We start from the raw sequence: 16,974 nt of genomic DNA, 5'->3' as shown, positions 1-16,974 counted from the left end.
GTTCATCCATCACTACTGGTCCTTAATTTCACTAAAAGAAGTGGCTGAAACAAAAATTTTAAAATGTAACAAAGATAAGACTTCTGAAATTGAATAAATATTCTAATTAATCCCACTGAGAAAATTTAATGTGCATATTCCTAACTGGAGCGTGGAATTTGTGGTCTGTTCAACTCCTTTTCACTTAATGATCGTCAGATGGGTTTAACTGAATGTAAGAGAAAAAGTTTTAGCAGTATGTTCTCTCCTCAGACATTTGCAATTTTGTAGTGGCAAAAACATAAAGCAAACACGTAAGGAACAGATAAGAACACTGGACGCCGCTCTGTGCTAACACAGTACATGCTAGCAGCCCATTAAGATATTTGCATTAGCTACAGTAAAGGGAAGGACAAATCGTAAAAAATAAGTACTGGGATTTTTAACATCCTATGTCCATTTCCAATTTCGCACAAAACTGTTACGAATTTCAGAAGTCAGAACCTGTGTCTTTTTTCTAGAGTGCAAATAAAATTAAGATAGTAACATCTGTCTGCATCAAAAGGTTGTTTAACATAGTTTATTTAGTTGTTTTAAATTATCCTGTGGTTAGACATTAGTACCTCAGGACACTAAAAGGGCTATAAATTCATAACATAAATCATATCTGTATTTTGTGATGAGAAGCTACTTTTATGGTATTAAACACACATTTACTAGTAGAAGATCTTGAAATAAAATTTTTTTTAATATGCTAAATTTTAAGAAAACACTAAAATTCCCGAAGTCTCTCTATGAAGCAATAGAAAGCCATTGCACAAGTCTTAAACAATTATCCCAAAGTTTCCCATTTTCAAATCCTGAAACTGTTCATTACCTGTTCCAATTTTGTAACAACATAATACCACCTCTGGAAGATAACACTGTGAACACCACTGAAATAAAGCAATATCAGTTACTAAATCTACTGCATTTTTCTGAATTTCTATATGTTTAGTCCCTGTATAGACAGTTTCAAGGAATCACAGCTGTGTTTAGGACTATGCTGCTATGTTTGTCAGGACTAAGTGCAGATACTAAGATGCTTCAGAGAAGACACTTAGGCAGAGAAAATAGTAACATATACAAACTTACCTTATCTGTTCAGGGGTTCCTCCTGATGTTGCATTAGTTATGGCCCACGCCGCTTCTTTCCTGGTGCGAAATTCAGCTTTTTGAAGAATTTCAATCAATATTGGAAAAATATTTGCATCTATAACAGCCTAAAAGATGAAATTATAATACTTTATGATAATTAATCAAGATTTTAGTATACACAAAGAACATTAATAACTTCACTACAAGAAGTCAGTGATGCCTGCTGATACCAAAACAGTGTTTGGTTAGAAGGCACCACACTAACTAGAACCACTAAACTGAAATTCAGAATTATTCCAACATTGCACTGCAGCAGCCATCAGAGTATCTTCTTTGTTGATTTCTCTGTCTTTCGTGGACAGAACGCACTGCTTGCTAGATAGGTCCGTTTAAAAAAATTGCATAACATAAGGCCTAAATCTCAGCTTTTGAACCAGAGATCAAGCCTCAGAAAAACCTCATTTTGTCCAATTCATTCAGGTTTGCGGTCTCCACAGGGAGACTGTGGCTATAATTAGAAACTATATGTTTTAAATGACATCAAGAAGCAACTTCTTCATCCCAAATTCAAGCGTAGGGGAATAAAAAACCCTATATTGAAACATGTACTCTAATTCAGAATTCTCCATTTTTGTCAAACAACCTTTTTCAGGTAACTCCAGAAACATGAAGCAACAGTCAGCATTTACTAGAATACAAATCGGTGTACCCTACCTGGAGTACTCAGCTCAGGAGCCCTAAACACAGGAAAAATGTGGATCTGTTGGAGCAGGTCCACAGAAATTATCAGAGGGATAGAACGCTTCTCCTATGAGGAAAGGCTGAGAGAACCAGAGTTATTCAGCTGGCAGAGGAGAAGGCTTCAGGCAGACCTTACTGCAGCTTTTTCAATACTTAAAGATGGGGACAAGCCTTTTAGCAGGGCCTGTTGCAACAAGGCATAACAGTTTTAAACTGAGGATAAATTTAGCCTAAACATAAGGAAGAAATTTTTTACACTGAGGGTGGTGAGACACTGCAACAGGTTGACCAGAGAGGCGATATATGCGCCATCATCTTTGGAAGCATTCAAGGTCAGGCTGGGTGGGGCTCTGAGCAACCTTACCTAGTTAAAGATGTCCCCCTGCTGACTGCAGTGGGATTGGACTAGACAATCTTTATAAGGTCTCTTCCAACCCAAACCACAATTGTTTGATTACAACGCAGAATAAAATTAAACAAAATTAAATTTGGCTGCTCATGGCTTAGATGGGAATACTCTTCGCTGGGTAAAAAGCTGACTGGATGGCCAGGCCCAGAGACTTGTGGTGAATGGAGTCAAATCCAGATGGTAGCTGGTCACAAGTGGTATTCTCCAGGACTCTGTGCTGGGCCAGTTCTGTTTCATGTCTTTATCAGTGGTCTGGACGAGGTGATCAAGTGTACCCTCAGTACATTTGCAGATGACACCAAGTTGTGCATAAGTGTTGCTCTACTTGAGGGAAGGAAGACTCTACAAAAGAGTCTGGAAAGGCTGGATCAATATGCTCAGGCCAACAGTACGGGGTTCAGCAATGCCAAGTGCCATGTACTGCACTTGGGCCATAAGAACCCCATGCAAAGCTAGAGGCTTGGAGACAAATGGCTGGAAAGCTGCCTGGAAGATAAGGACTAGGGCTGCTGGTCAACAGCCAGCTGAATACAAGGCAGCAGTGTGTCTAGGTGACCAAGAAGGCCAACACCATCCTAGCTTGCATCAGAAAAGATGCAGTCAGCAGGACTAGGAAAGTGATTGTCCCCCCTGTACTTGGTACTGGTGAGGCCTCCCCTTGAATATTATGTTTGGTTTGGGGCCCTTCACTACAAGACAGACATTGAGCTGATGGAGCGTTTCTAAAGAAAAGCAATGAAGCTGGTGAATGGATCTGCAGGACAAGCCTCATGAGGAGTGGCTGAGCGAACTGGGGTTGTTTAGCCTGAAGAAAAGGAGGCTGAAGGGAGAGCTTATGGCTTTCTGGAACTACGTGAAAGGAGACGCTGTATAGCAAGGTAAGTGTTGGTCTCTTCTCTCAAATAAGAAGTGACAGGGCAAAATGAAGTGTTCTCAAGCTGTGCCAGGGGAGGTTTGGATTGGATACTAGCAAAAATTTTCACCAAAAAGTACTGTCAAGCATTGGAACAGGCTGCCCAGGGAAGAAGTGTTTGAGTCTCTATCCCTGGAGATATTTAAAAGACACGTAGATGTGGCCTTTAGGGACATTGTTTAGTGGTGAACTTGGAAGTGTTAGGTTAACAGTTGAACTGGATGATCTCAAAGCGCTTTTCCAACCTAAGCGATTCTACGTTTCTAAGGAGAACAGGCAAGTAGATCATGCTCCCACAGGGTAAAGTAACAATTGTTGATATCAGATCAAAGATAATATTTTAAGTATTCTTTCACTCGTTTTATAAGCATCAACCAAATCCCTTTGAGATCAATTTATCTGTTTCTCTAGTACAGATCATGGCATCTATTTTTGAAGCATTATTTAATGAATTTATTTATAATAATCTTTCAAAATTTAGATGGACACATTTAAGTAGAATTACAGACAGTTGTGAGTAAATAGTGCAGAGTCAACATAATATCTACTTATTTCTCTTTCTGAAAGAAAATCAAATGAACTAGTAAAATGAAAACAAAACTAACCAAATAATAAATATACCAGCTTTACCTGAATCTGAGCTCTGTTTCCCGCAGTAATATTAGAAACAGTCCAGCATGCTTCCTTTCGAATAGATTCCTTAGGACTACTAAGCAAGTGCAAGAGACAGGGTAATGCAGAGCAGTTTAGAATGACCTAAAATAATTTGATAGAGAAAATTGAGTTGTACAATATACATCAATTTATATGTCTTGTGCAATATATATTATATATTAAAAAAGCACTTTACAGATAACTTCAAAAGAAGTTATATAATACACATTTGTTTTATACAAAGTATCATATATAACATCCTACAAAATTTAAGTATTCGATGCTACTTGACTGTCACTTCATTGACACCTCTCTTTGGAAGAATCTTCCCTCAGTTCAGTTCAGTACAGAAGACTGAAGATGGCAAGACTAAATAAGGCTGCTTAAAGCTAGAGTATCAGTAACTGATAAGTTTAAATCAAATTTGTACAGTTATTAGTTCATTTGTTTTTGAAGAGATGTTTTCTATCTAATTCCCTGGCAAAATCCTCTGCTAAAGAGCTCACAACAAATTATGTAATTAATTTATTTCCTTATTTTCCCTTTACACTAGCTCTGCCAGACTTTTAGACATAATTTTCTCTAAAGCAAGACCAGTAGTAGCATTTCCTGCACTGCTTCAAACTCAATTCTGTTGCCTAAAATAAAAAGATAATTCTTTAGCATGAACTGCATCAGTAAGGCTACCACATACAAATTCATGGACAAATCAAGCATGACCATTGCTTACAAGTGAAAACTTTGACTGCATTTGAAGACTTAAAAGAGGGAACGACAATAAATAATGGAATCTCCACTAATGGGAGAGGGGCAAAGTTACCTTCATCATGAATGGGAACCAACATTCAAGGTACCACAGAGGAATAAAGCAATCCACATGTTCATTCTTACAGTAATTTGATGTTTAAAATAGTAGCCTAAACTCATAGTCAAATTAAAAATATGGAATCTGTACAGAGTCTCTTTCATTGCAATATGCAGATACCTGTCCTAGACATGTATTTTGTCACAATTAATTTCTAAATTCTATAACCACTTCCTACTTGCCAATTCATTTTTCTTAAACGAACTAGTCTTACCTGTGTTTGGATATCATCCCCAGTAACAATATTTCCAACTGCTCTTAATGCAGGGGATACCACCTTGTAATCATTATGCCTGGAGACAAATATTAAATTGCTTGATATTACCAAGTGTTGAAGTATAATTTTGCATTTTCAGTGAACAATGTTTTACTTCAGGTGCTAATGTTTTCATTACAGAAAACGTTGCGTTACTTCTTATGCTCTCCCCCTATTTAGCCAAATTTGACAACTGCAAGCCTGTAACTGAATTGCCGAAGCATGGAAAGGACATCTCTATGGAACAATACAACTTAGAATATAAGCTCGATTCTGTCCAGCAGAATACAATATTGGAACCTGCATCATTCAATAGCCACAGAAGGAGGAATATTAACTGTATACTAAAACCTAGCAGCCCCACTTTGTAAGATAACTTTCCCCTTTTCTAAGTCAATAACCCTAGAAGGCAGTATGTGATGCCTGCATTCAATTCTCTGAGCTGTGATGGAAGGAAAACTACTCAGTTGTCCCAAGGCATCCTCACCGCCTCCTGACAGCTATACACATGAGCTTTTCTAAAAGAACTGTGCTGAGCTGTCAGTGCTGGGAACTAGTATCCCCAACCTACTCTGCAGTCCCCATGTGAACACAAGGATTTAATCTCCCCTTCTGTGTAACTAATAAACTACAAAGCAAGTACATTCTAAAAATGGTCCAACATTCTAAAATGGTCCAACCTTGCCTTTGGACTTCATGAGTCCAAGAACCATCTATATTGCAACTACATCTCCCAGAAAGGCGAGTCTTCAGTCTTCACCCTTCTATTCCTCCATGTAAATGACATTACATTAAACTATAAAGAACATGAGGGAAAACCTTTTTCAATCTCAGGAGCCAAGGAACCTAGCAATCAACTGAAAAGGTTTCAGACTGAACTTATGTTCATCACTTCTCACAAAATAAATTCAGACTTGAGGTGAGGAAAAAAAATCTCTCGGTCTTCATTCATTAACAGTCCTGCAAGACATTTATTTGGTAAAAGGATGACTTACATCAGCAGCTCTACCAATCTTCGACACACTCCAGAATCAATAACAGCTTGAATTTTATCATTAGGACCATCTGAAAGGTAAGAGAGGGCCCAGCAAGCATCTGCTAATACATCCGGGTCACTGCTAAACAACAGTCTTGATAAAACATTTAAGCAAGGAGCAACCTAGGTTAAAGAAAAATATTGCATAAAATTAGGTGCTTTGCATTTTCCAAGTTTCAGAGAATGTTCAGCAAAGGCATAAAGGTGCAACACTACTTACTGCCTAAGCAAATGAGCTCATTAATGAATGAGGACCTGATTAAACTAGATATCCAATTCAAACTGGCAAATTGGATAAATTCTGATTCATTTATTTAGAGATACTATAGTAGGTATGTAATTGTTCAGCTCAAACAAAAACTATCTGATTTTACAGGTAACCAGATGATCAGAAACTACTGATGCTTTTTTAATCACTCAGGGGACAGAATTTCATAGCAATAACATATTTTTTATATTGCTGTCTTTGTAAGAGTACTGGAGGTTTTGTAATAACCAATTTACAATTGCTCTACCACAAGGAAACTCAGAGGACTCAGTGTCCACTGAACAAAATCAAACAAGCAATGGCTGACTTCAGTACTCACTGCAATCATAATCTCTGACAATCTCTTACAAGTCCCAGGCAGACGAGGACAATGAACTAGACAATCTTAACACCTCTTGAAACCTGACAGGCTTCAGCTGTACAGCCTGGGAATGTCACAGGGAATGTTTGTAGAACTTAATTCTGTATCCTGCATTAGTTATGCAATTCGGCCTCCTTTGTGTGTCCAACTGGTACTCTCACAAAAGGCAAAAAGCAAAGGAGCTATTTGTACTAGCAGCTGCCTACAGGACATCATTTTCCATTGAAGTTAGAAGCGTTCTAAATAGCAATAAATCTTGTTAGCTTTTACTACCAGAAGAAAACACTACAGAAGGATGTAATTAAGGCAAAGCAATTGTGAGCCGATCAATTCACATCAGAAATCACCCCTTTTCTTACTATCTTTCCAAGAACTATTAAGTGGCAATGACAGTAATTACTATTCCATGAGGTAAGCTTCAAGACATCTAAAATCTCTCCAGATTATCTTTAATGATTGTTTAAACTCAGTTTCCTCTACCAGAACATCAGCGTTCAGTTCCACCTTTTAATGTCATTAACCTTGCCAGAAATTAATTTCATACTGAAAATAAGGAGCTAGTACTCCTACTAGCCTGTACAGGCTTACTGTCTTTATAACCACATACTGGCAAGAGGTCAAAATGAAGGGGAGAGTATATAGGCAAATAATCTGTCATGACAATCTGACAGAGCAGAAAACTCAAGATTTTATTCCAGCAGGAGGTGCTCGCAATCATAAAATAATTTTAAAAAAGCTTCAGTCATAACTCACATCCTCTAAAACGGCGCTGGAGAAAATACAGTTCCAAGGGGTTTAGCATTGAATGCATTAGTTGTCCATCATTTCATACCAGTGTATGACTATTTGCATCTAACCAGTCTCAGATTTTTAAGATAATTTAATTTTACTGCTGGTAAGTGTAAAAACAGATGATTTTGTGCAGATACAACAGATGGATAAGACCGATTAAAAAAGACTCAATTTATCCAGATTCAAAGACTCTCTGTGTTATAACAAATTGAAAACATAATTCCTCTTCAGCTTTCTGATTTCTCACAATGAATACTTTATTATACCTTACTGAAGTCTGGAGGTGGATTCTTTCCTCTACAGAGATTTGAGAGTGCCCAGACTGCATTTCTAGTTGTTGTAAGGCGATTCGAATTTGTTAACAGTCTGTCAAAGAAGGACAACAACAAGAAAAATAATAAATCTAATCAAAAAGGTAGGCCTTTATGTCTATTATTACCAACAGTACCTCAAATTAGGAAAAGAAGTACTAATTATTGGGCACCAGTTTCAGTTTATTTCTCTTCATCACTTACATGCTGTAAATATTTTCTGAGAATCAACTGAACCAGAACAGATTGCACTGCTAGGATGTCCAATTCCCAAAACAAGTATATGCATATAAAAGTAAACCATTGCTCATATGAAAAAATCATTCAACTAATCTTTTCTGAGGCTCTTCAGAAGGGGCTAGGAGATGCAACCCTCCCTGGAATTAACTCTGATTATTTCATTCAGAGAACGTAATCAATAATAATAAAAACAGTTCCATAAAAAGTCAGAATTTAAAAGACTATCTTTAGTGTTTTCACTGAACAGAATGCAAAAGATTCAACGTCTGAAAAATCGGGTTCATGCTCATACACATACCAGAAAGTCTAAAACTGTTAATCCTTGAAATCTTCGCAGAAGGTAATCACATTAATCTCTATTCTTTTAGGGTATTTTATAAATGTTTTAAAGTATTTTAGTATTTTAAGCAATAATAAATTAAATAAAACTTATGTTGTGGGAATTTTTTTCCCTGTGATAAAGCTACTTTACATCCTATTTTAAGTGTATAGTAAATGCCAGAATGATATTCCTAGTGAAGAGAAATATTCTGGTGAAACACAGCTCACGTGAAAACTACTTTGCCAGTTCTTCTCAACAAGCAAACGGACAGATATCAAGGGTGGAGCCTGAAGCTACTGGACAAAAAAGTTGCAAGTGTGAATTGAATCACTTCTCCCTCCCTACAAATACAGAACACTGTCAACACAGAGTTCTGCACAATATAGTAATTTCATACATATGAAAAACACTTCTCTCCTTTTGCAGACACTGGAAAACTGCCGGGCATGGACTAATTTCTTAAAGACATTCATGAGGCTCAGGTAACCCAAAACATTAGATTCACAGCAATGTAAAAAACAAAAAAAGAAACATTCTAAATTTAGCAAAAAGCTTACATTCTTCTGAAATAAATATTAAGCTGAAGCTTACAGTTATCTGTACCTGTATACTATAGTTATAATATTAATTTACAATACTTACTCCAAGAGGGGTGGTAGTATTCCACAGTTTAAAACAAAGTCTCTGCATTCTGCATTATCACCAGCAATGTTACCAAGAGCCCACACTGCCTTAAAAAGCAAAGCATCCAAGTGAGTTTATACACGCTTGCAAATCAGCTTTTACAGATCATCTGTATACTTTTTACAGCAAATATTATAGAATCAAAAAAGCAATACACATATAACGTTTCAGAAGACTTTCGCTTTCTATATACCATCATTCATGATCTCACAAGAAGTCAATTACCTACACTTGAAATCATCCTTTCAAGAAGTCTTCTGTTATGGAAATAACAAAAGATTAATGTGCTTTTCAATAAAAAGGATACACACTCTTTTCAATAGCTCTTATTTGCTCACTCTGTGTAATAGATTCAATTGAACTGGCTCAAAGTTGCAAACAATGCATGAGGAATAAAAAAAGTTACATCATGAACTTTCACCATACAAACTTCCAAACATGCTAAATAAAATCCAATTAATAAGCCTCTCAAACAAACACAAAAAGCCCCAAACCAAGCAAAAAAAAAAATTCAAGAAAATGTTAATGAACATTGTAACATAATAACATGGAAGAGCAGAATGATACAGGAAATAAATCTGCATGACAACTTGGGGAGAAAAAAGTCACATTGTTTTCTACTATATTCTTTCTATTATGGTGTTTTAGATTTTGTCCACCTGTAAATATCACAAAAGAAATGAGATGCTTTCTTCAATTTACTCAACAACATGAAATAAAAAACAGGTTCAAAGAAACCTGAAAGAATCAGAGGAAAAGAAAATCACAAGTGAAATACACTGAAGGTAAATTTTTACCTTCCTGGAGTCAGATCAGTGGGCTAGTAGTGAAATGAGGTCAAAACACCTTTAACCACACACCTCTCAAAAAAACACTCATAGATAAAGTTATAAACACCCCAAGAAAACAGTTACCTGCTCCTGTACATCTTCATGTTCTGAACTAAGCAACTTAATAAAAATCGGAACAGCTCCCGTTTCAATGACAACTTTGGTGTGTAGAAAAGTTCCAGATGCTATATTTGTCAAAGCCCAAGCTGCTTCAAACTGTTGAGGAGCACAAAGATGACCATGTTAAACTAATCAGCAGTAAAGCTTCAATTAATGAAAAAAGGTTTGACAAGACAGCTGCAGAGGATAGTTTTCCAACTTCTTTTTTTTTCCTTTCCATGAAATGGAAGTATTACTATTATTGTATTTTCTATATAATAACTAGCATTGACAAAAATCTCTATTTAATAAGCACCTTTGGTATCTAAATTCATTTTAGGTTTTGGCTTGCAGCACTAATTGTAAGGAAGATTTCAAATCTCTATTAACTAATAAAAATTCCTTCTCTCTGCTCAATATTAAGTTTAAGTTAATTCTTTTAATATGAATGTACGTAATGCCTAAGTGCCATTCCATGGGCTACCACAAGCAGACAGAACTTTTTACTCTTACTGTTAGTTACATATTTTTCAAAGATTTTCTACAAGGGTTTTCTATAAGCCTCTCAGTCTCCTAGTTTTTTTTTTTTTTCTTTTCTAAGATTTTAACTGAAAAGTACTACAATACACTAAATACAAACAAAACAGATTCTGCTCACGTACCAATGTTGATAATCTTAATATACCACTCTGGAAACTTGTGGAGCACATTTTGCTTTCAACATGCAAGTATTTGACCAGGTGAATACACAACCCTGAAGACTACTATGAAATTCACAAGATCCAAGACACAATTTCAGTGGCAATAACTGACATTTTAGACAAGTAAAATGTATGGCTTCAGTGGTTAAAAATAATCAAACTTGTTTATAAAAATCTAAAATAATCATCATGTTTTCAAAGCTGTTTTGTGAGCTTTCTAACCCTATTCCAAATCCTCAATCAGTACCAGCCAAACTCACTTGCAGAGTGTAATTCTCATTCCTCTCCAGAAATTTCACGAATCTCTGTACTACTCCTGGTTTTTGTATGACTTCATCTATAGGTGGATTAGGCTCTAGGGGATAAAACCAAACATATTTGTGTAAGTCTAACAAAAAAGATCAAGTAAATTTCTTTTTCAGTTTGACATGAAACATGAATATCATTCTTATAATTTTTAGCATTCATGTTAATTTCAATGACAACTTTTGACTTTATGGAGATGATCCTTCAGTCTTCTCAAGTGCTACAATTTAGTAAATACCCTATTACGTAAAATAACATTAACACATACTATTATCCATTGGCATGTTAGTAACTCATTAGAAAACATTCTTCCCTCAATAAGTTGCTCAGCTCAGTGAAAGAGCAATCAAGATTAAATACTATCTCAAATATCCAAGCATACCTTTACCCATCATGCTACAGAAGTGCCAGCATTAATTTAAGACTGCACATTTTACAGTCTCAACAAAACCAAGTTACAACTGTTCTTTAGCAGCCACATAATTGTATTTCCCCTCAAATACAGAACAAAAATCAGAAATGGAATCACTGCAACAAGTGCTGTAAGTAATGCTAGTGTGCAGCTAGTTACTGCCCTGAACACTTTAAACAAAATGTCCTTTCTTTTGTTACTTTGTCTGAACGACTTAGCTTAGAATAACTAAGCTTTCTGTATTTAGCCATTAGGTCGGAATAGATTTGGCACAGTTTCTCTATAAACAGAACTAGAAGCTTCAGCAAGCTCTACTTTAAAGTAAAACTAAACTAAAGGTTAAGTGACTCTCTCTGTCTAAATTCATAATAACTAACACAGCAGGAGAAAAAAAATCAGGCCACACCTACATACCTTTAGATAGCAATTTTCTGAATTTCTGAGTTGCTGTGAGCTGCTGATCGGGATCATCTGAGAAAATCATCTGCACCATATCTACTGTAATAACTTCTTCCTAAAAATGAAAGGAGGACTTCTTATGTCTGACACTACGCACATTAACAGATAACATTCTAAACACATTCTAAAGCAATTACCTCTGGAATAGGTACAGTAGAGCTGACATCAGGATCCTGAATTGGACTTTCTACCATAGATTCTTCATTTCCCGGGAGAGAAACATTGCGGCGTTTAAACAGCTAAACAAAGAAGAAGTTGATGGGAGACATTAGAATTTACCATAGAGTGAGTACTGGCAACATACACTTCAAGAAATGGTTTCACCAATACTAGTCAAAGTGTTTCAACTACTCACCTTCCTACTCATCCATGCAAAAGGAATTCTACACGAAAGTTTAAAGAACATAAAGGAGAAAAACACTACTGTGTTTGTATCTTGATAAACTGCACTGAAATGCTTCAGAGATACACTGAAGTTCTTTACAATTAAGAAAGATCTGTAATTTTTTGCCCCATGTAGGAAAAAGCATATTTTTTTACTTTTACGCTTTTATCCTTAATAATTAGCATGTAATTTTAAGCAAGAAACAATATACTATAAGCTGCTTTCTCCTTTTTTAGTTTATGGGCTAAAATCATCAACACAGAGCCAATGTTTGCATTTCAGCACAGCATTCCTCCCTTTAACAGATGGTCTACAATCTATATATTTTCTTTGCATGGCAATTAAACAGCCCCTATATTTAACACACAGTTGCAGAAAAATTAAAACTGAAACATTCTTTTAATATAGTTGAAGAAAAAAATAGTGTAGCTTCTAGGTGAACTTCAAAATTCCGTAATGCTAAATATTCTCTACGTCCAAAAATCTCTTCAAAATTGGCTGCAGGCACTGTCTACACTGAAAATACACACCCACACTCTAGTGTTTAATAAGCAGCTCTTCATTTTCTGTCATACAAGCAAAACAATCACATTAGCCTGTTTTCTTCCAGAAATCAAACCTAAATTTTTAGCTTTAATCCAGCACAACACTCACAATTCCTGCAATTAACAATTCTAAGAATATTACGTTGGTATCTTTAAAAATAAATTCTAAAACCTCAGTCCATTAATTAAGATTTCACCTGTAAGTATAATAACAAAACCACCCACTAAACCCAGAAGGTTTTGTCCTCTGTCTATGGACACCTGGATTTCTACTACTCTACATGGCCAGAACTGCACAAGCAACTCCACATTTACATCTACCCATATTTCAAACAGGAGCCTAAAACAAGGCATTCTCTCCCTTGTTCAACACACTGTTGGATTGGGCACAACCCTGGACACAAAGCAGCTGCAGAATCCTGGCCATAAACAGGCTTTAATTCCATTTAAACCCACAAAGGAAAAAGAAACAACATTCCTCTTTTGAAAGACCAGCCATTCTTTCTAGCACTCAACAAGGACACAGATACTCTTGGTTTTAATGCATACACTTTTCTTCTCTAGGATCATAGTCTATCTACCAGTTGTAGTTTCTTCTGGAACAAAAGCAGTCTCATCTCTCTGCATAAACCTGTTCTGCCCAGTTCACTAAGAGCTGAAAAACACTAGTCCAACAAATTAAGATCAAGGAGAATATAACAGTATTCTCACTGTTATAACAGTCAGCAAGAGAGAGGAAACATCCACTGTTTTCATAATTTATCCAGGGAGTATTTACTACAAAACACACAAACAAAACTTTCAAGGGGAACCGCAACACTGTTACCCATTCACACATAAATGCTCCAGTATCATACTACTGCTTACTCTTACCTCTCCGGCCATTTAAAATCCTTTAAAATCTTTTCCCATGCAGTAACACAACTTTCCCAGGAGATGAGTAAGCATCCCCATCTTAGAGAAGACTCTAGATAAATGCATGGGACACTCTCTAGATTGTGGGAAACAAATTCAGCCACTTAAGACCAAACAGAAAAACAAAGTACATTCCTTACTTTCCTGGCAAGAAACCACTAAACATCTTGGAAAAAGGAACTACCACAAACCATTAAATTATGCAATGTTCCATGTACTTTGTAAAATAAAAATCCAATGAGGACAACTGCAAAGGTCACAAATAACAGTTCAGGGATCACTAGTGGGCAGTCCATTTACTAAGTTACTGTAGAAAAGCTCTAGGGAAATTTGAAGGATGGCTTCAAACATGAAAATCATACACTCTGTTTTAACGGTACAACTTCGGCCGAAACTCTGGAAAAGTATGCAAGGTTTCTAGACCTTACTGGAAATAAGAGTATCCTTTCAGCCCAGTCTTACATGTTTAAGCCTAGATTAAGGATTAAACTTAAGACACAGGTCTCTCCTCTGGGTGCCCTAGTGACTTAAGAGGGTTTCCATTCACTTTTTTGTTTAATGTTCCTATTGAGAGGTGCCTGCTGTGCCCCAAGACTGCACAGAAAACAGTCATTCAACCTGGATGCTGCGCCACAGGAGGAGTCTGCTCAAGTCCTGAATTTAGCCTTGCAAGCACTTGACAGTCAACAGCTCACAAAGATACTTACCTGCTCTTCCCTCTTCTGTTTCCGAAGCTGAATTCCTTCCTCCTCTCTCCGTCTGCGCATTTCTTGGGGATTAAGTGCATTATTCTTGTAGCTTTTCATCCTGAAGTTATCTTTACCGGGGCTTGCCATGTTGTCTATTAAAAAAAGAAAAGTTACTCCAAAGGGCCAAACCTTGCAAGGCAAACCTACCGTCACTTATACTACAAAAGTATCTACAGCAGCTATACATTCCTGTAGCTGCTTGCAATACTCAGTTCATCAACAAAAATCTCTAAGGCAGAAAGCAGAGGGAGGGAAAAAAATATCTTTGCTTAAATAGGCATTTCTAAACTGCAGCTTGAACTACACATCAGCTCATGGATCAGATACCACATTAAAGGACATGAGCTACTGCAAGAAACCCCACATGGATTGTATGAGTAAACTGTGAATCAAAAAGCAAATTGCTAAACTTTGATTCTGCCAATAAGTAAGGAAGTTTGCTTCCTCCTGTTGCAAAAGAGGCATTTCATGTATTAAAAACCAAGGTCAAATCCAAGAAAAAAAAACTTAAGTAACTACTGTTTTACTTAATATCTTTTTTTTTTAAGATTCCTATCTTGTAAACGTAATTCAGATTACGCTGGGTTTCCTTCTGATTTGTGTGCACAAAACCAAATTTTGGGTCAGTAGTACCCAGGACAGGCATACTCTTTTCCATTTTAAACTAACAAAATGATTGACTTACTCTAACTAACAGCTGTTTTCTTTTAATGGGTTAGAGGATTAGAATCTGACTGTTATTTTAGATGTATTGGTTGTGAAAAGATCAAAGCAATAGAACATGATTCTGCCACTGAAATGATCAAACAGACTGACTGGAAAAAATTGTTAATAGCATGGTGCAAGGTTTTAAAGCTAAAACTGTAGCCCTCATCTGAGAAATAACTGTCAAAAACATGATTTAAAACTCTAACCAAACCCTCACTTGTCTGCAATTCTTTTGCAACAAGAAAACACGCCTTAAGAATATAAGAACTAAAACTCTTGCACTATGTTCAATTCTTTATCAACTTACATGCCTGGACTATTTATATATATATGTTCACAGAACAAAGGACTGTCGAGCAATAAACTACGAGGGGAAACAGACGGCAGACTTACGCAGACATCTACAAGACACTCCGAGGACCCAGTAACCTGTTTCACCCAAACACGGTTGCTTCAACAGAATCTTGGTAAACTACTGCCCCCTCCGGACCACGATGCTACCGCCTAATGGAATGTCATGTAACATCTGAGGTACAATTTAAGATCATTTTCCCAACAACACTACTGGGTTAACTAGTCTTGGAACACAGAATCATAGAATAGTTTGAGTCGGAATGGACCTTAAAGATCACCTCGTTCCACCCTCTCTGCTATGGGCAGGAACACCTCCCACTAGATCAGGCTGCCCAAGGCCCCATCCAACTTGGCCATGAACACCACCAGGGATGGGGCATCCACAACTGCCCTAGGCAACCTGTTCCAGTGCCTCACCACTCTCACACTGAAGAAATTCCTCCTTATAACATCATCACCTCTTTAATCATTTATGCCTTGCTAATTTAGTTGCACCAATAAAACTGCTAGGCTAAGCAACGAGCCAAAGAAAAGAGGCGAGCACTCGAAGTAACCCACCTTAGGTCACCAGCTTTGCAGAATTAAAGAAGCACAGTAATGAGACAGCTCTCATAAAAACGCTTTCAAAAAGAAAAGCTCATAAATTTAGAGCTTCATTCTCCCCACCCCCCAAGGGTTTTGGCACACATATGAGAACAGGAACATACTGGCAGTCCCTGATCTGCTCAAGCTTCACAACTTCTGCATCTTTATCCAAGGAACTCCGAGTTTATGCTCTGCAAACGCTCCTTTTAACACTAAACCCCTTCATCCACCGCATCCTCCCTCTCGCCCACTTGTTGTGTCAGGAGTAACACCCGCACTGCTCTCAGGGTTCCTCCTCCATGACTACACGAGGCTCCCCAACACCGTGCCCGGCTGGGTTCTAGCGGGCCGGGTCCCCGCCGCAGGGCCGGGAGGGCGCCCGCCCCGGCCACCGAGCCCACAGCGGAGTTCCTCACCCGCGCCCCTCGAAGAGAGGCGGTGTATAGGCCCCCTCCATCAGCTACAGGTCAGGGAAGCGAGAGGACGGCGGCCTCCTGGAACGGGGGATCTCGGGAGGATCGCCGTCCCGGCACCGCCCGGCGGGACCGGTCGGGAGCGCGCGCTGGGGGGAGGGGGCGCCCAGGCGGGGGAGCAAGCCGGGGGGAGAGCGCGCACGAGCAAGAGAATGGGAAGCCGTGGAGAAAGCGCGCGGCCGAGGGGCCACCGGCGGGGAGGGGGGGACGACACAACGAGAAGAGAGCGCGTGCGGCTGAGGGGACATAGGGACGACGACACGCAGCCGCTCCTCCGTCTCCCCGCGCCCGCGGGCTGTCACCGCGCTGCCACCTTCCCTCACCCATCGCGGCGGCCACGGACGGTTCCCGCCGCCCTCTTCGCTCCGCTAGGGACGCGCGGCACCGGCGCGGAACACAGCTCAAGATGGCGGACGACGCCGCCGTCGCTCCGCGCCGTGCGCTCCGCGCCCCGCCCCCTCCCAGCATGCTCCGCGCGCGCAGGC

The 16,974-nt window shown here is 38.4% G+C and overlaps 1 protein-coding gene across 1 annotated transcript in view; it reads right to left on the bottom strand.

Annotated features, from left to right (window-relative positions):
* Nucleotides 1-16,974, bottom strand: part of KPNA5 (karyopherin subunit alpha 5) — a 21,355-nt gene extending 4,381 nt beyond the window's left edge. The window contains exons 1-12 of the mRNA XM_054063742.1: nt 16,813-16,974; nt 14,328-14,461; nt 11,913-12,014; nt 11,731-11,830; nt 10,859-10,953; nt 9,883-10,014; nt 8,927-9,015; nt 7,678-7,777; nt 5,950-6,113; nt 4,913-4,991; nt 3,810-3,935; nt 1,114-1,241 (exon numbers count right to left, since the gene is read on the bottom strand). Coding sequence (XP_053919717.1) covers nt 1,114-1,241; nt 3,810-3,935; nt 4,913-4,991; nt 5,950-6,113; nt 7,678-7,777; nt 8,927-9,015; nt 9,883-10,014; nt 10,859-10,953; nt 11,731-11,830; nt 11,913-12,014; nt 14,328-14,461; nt 16,813-16,957 — 1,394 coding nt within the window. The 5' untranslated portion in view covers nt 16,958-16,974. The remainder of the gene's footprint in view (nt 1-1,113; nt 1,242-3,809; nt 3,936-4,912; nt 4,992-5,949; nt 6,114-7,677; nt 7,778-8,926; nt 9,016-9,882; nt 10,015-10,858; nt 10,954-11,730; nt 11,831-11,912; nt 12,015-14,327; nt 14,462-16,812) is intronic.

This window comes from Cuculus canorus, chromosome 3 (genome assembly GCF_017976375.1).
Source record: "Cuculus canorus isolate bCucCan1 chromosome 3, bCucCan1.pri, whole genome shotgun sequence".
In the NCBI taxonomy this organism is placed as follows: domain Eukaryota; kingdom Metazoa; phylum Chordata; class Aves; order Cuculiformes; family Cuculidae; genus Cuculus; species Cuculus canorus.
The sequence above is the reverse complement of the archived record's forward strand: the minus strand, read 5'-3'. Positions and strand labels throughout refer to the sequence as shown.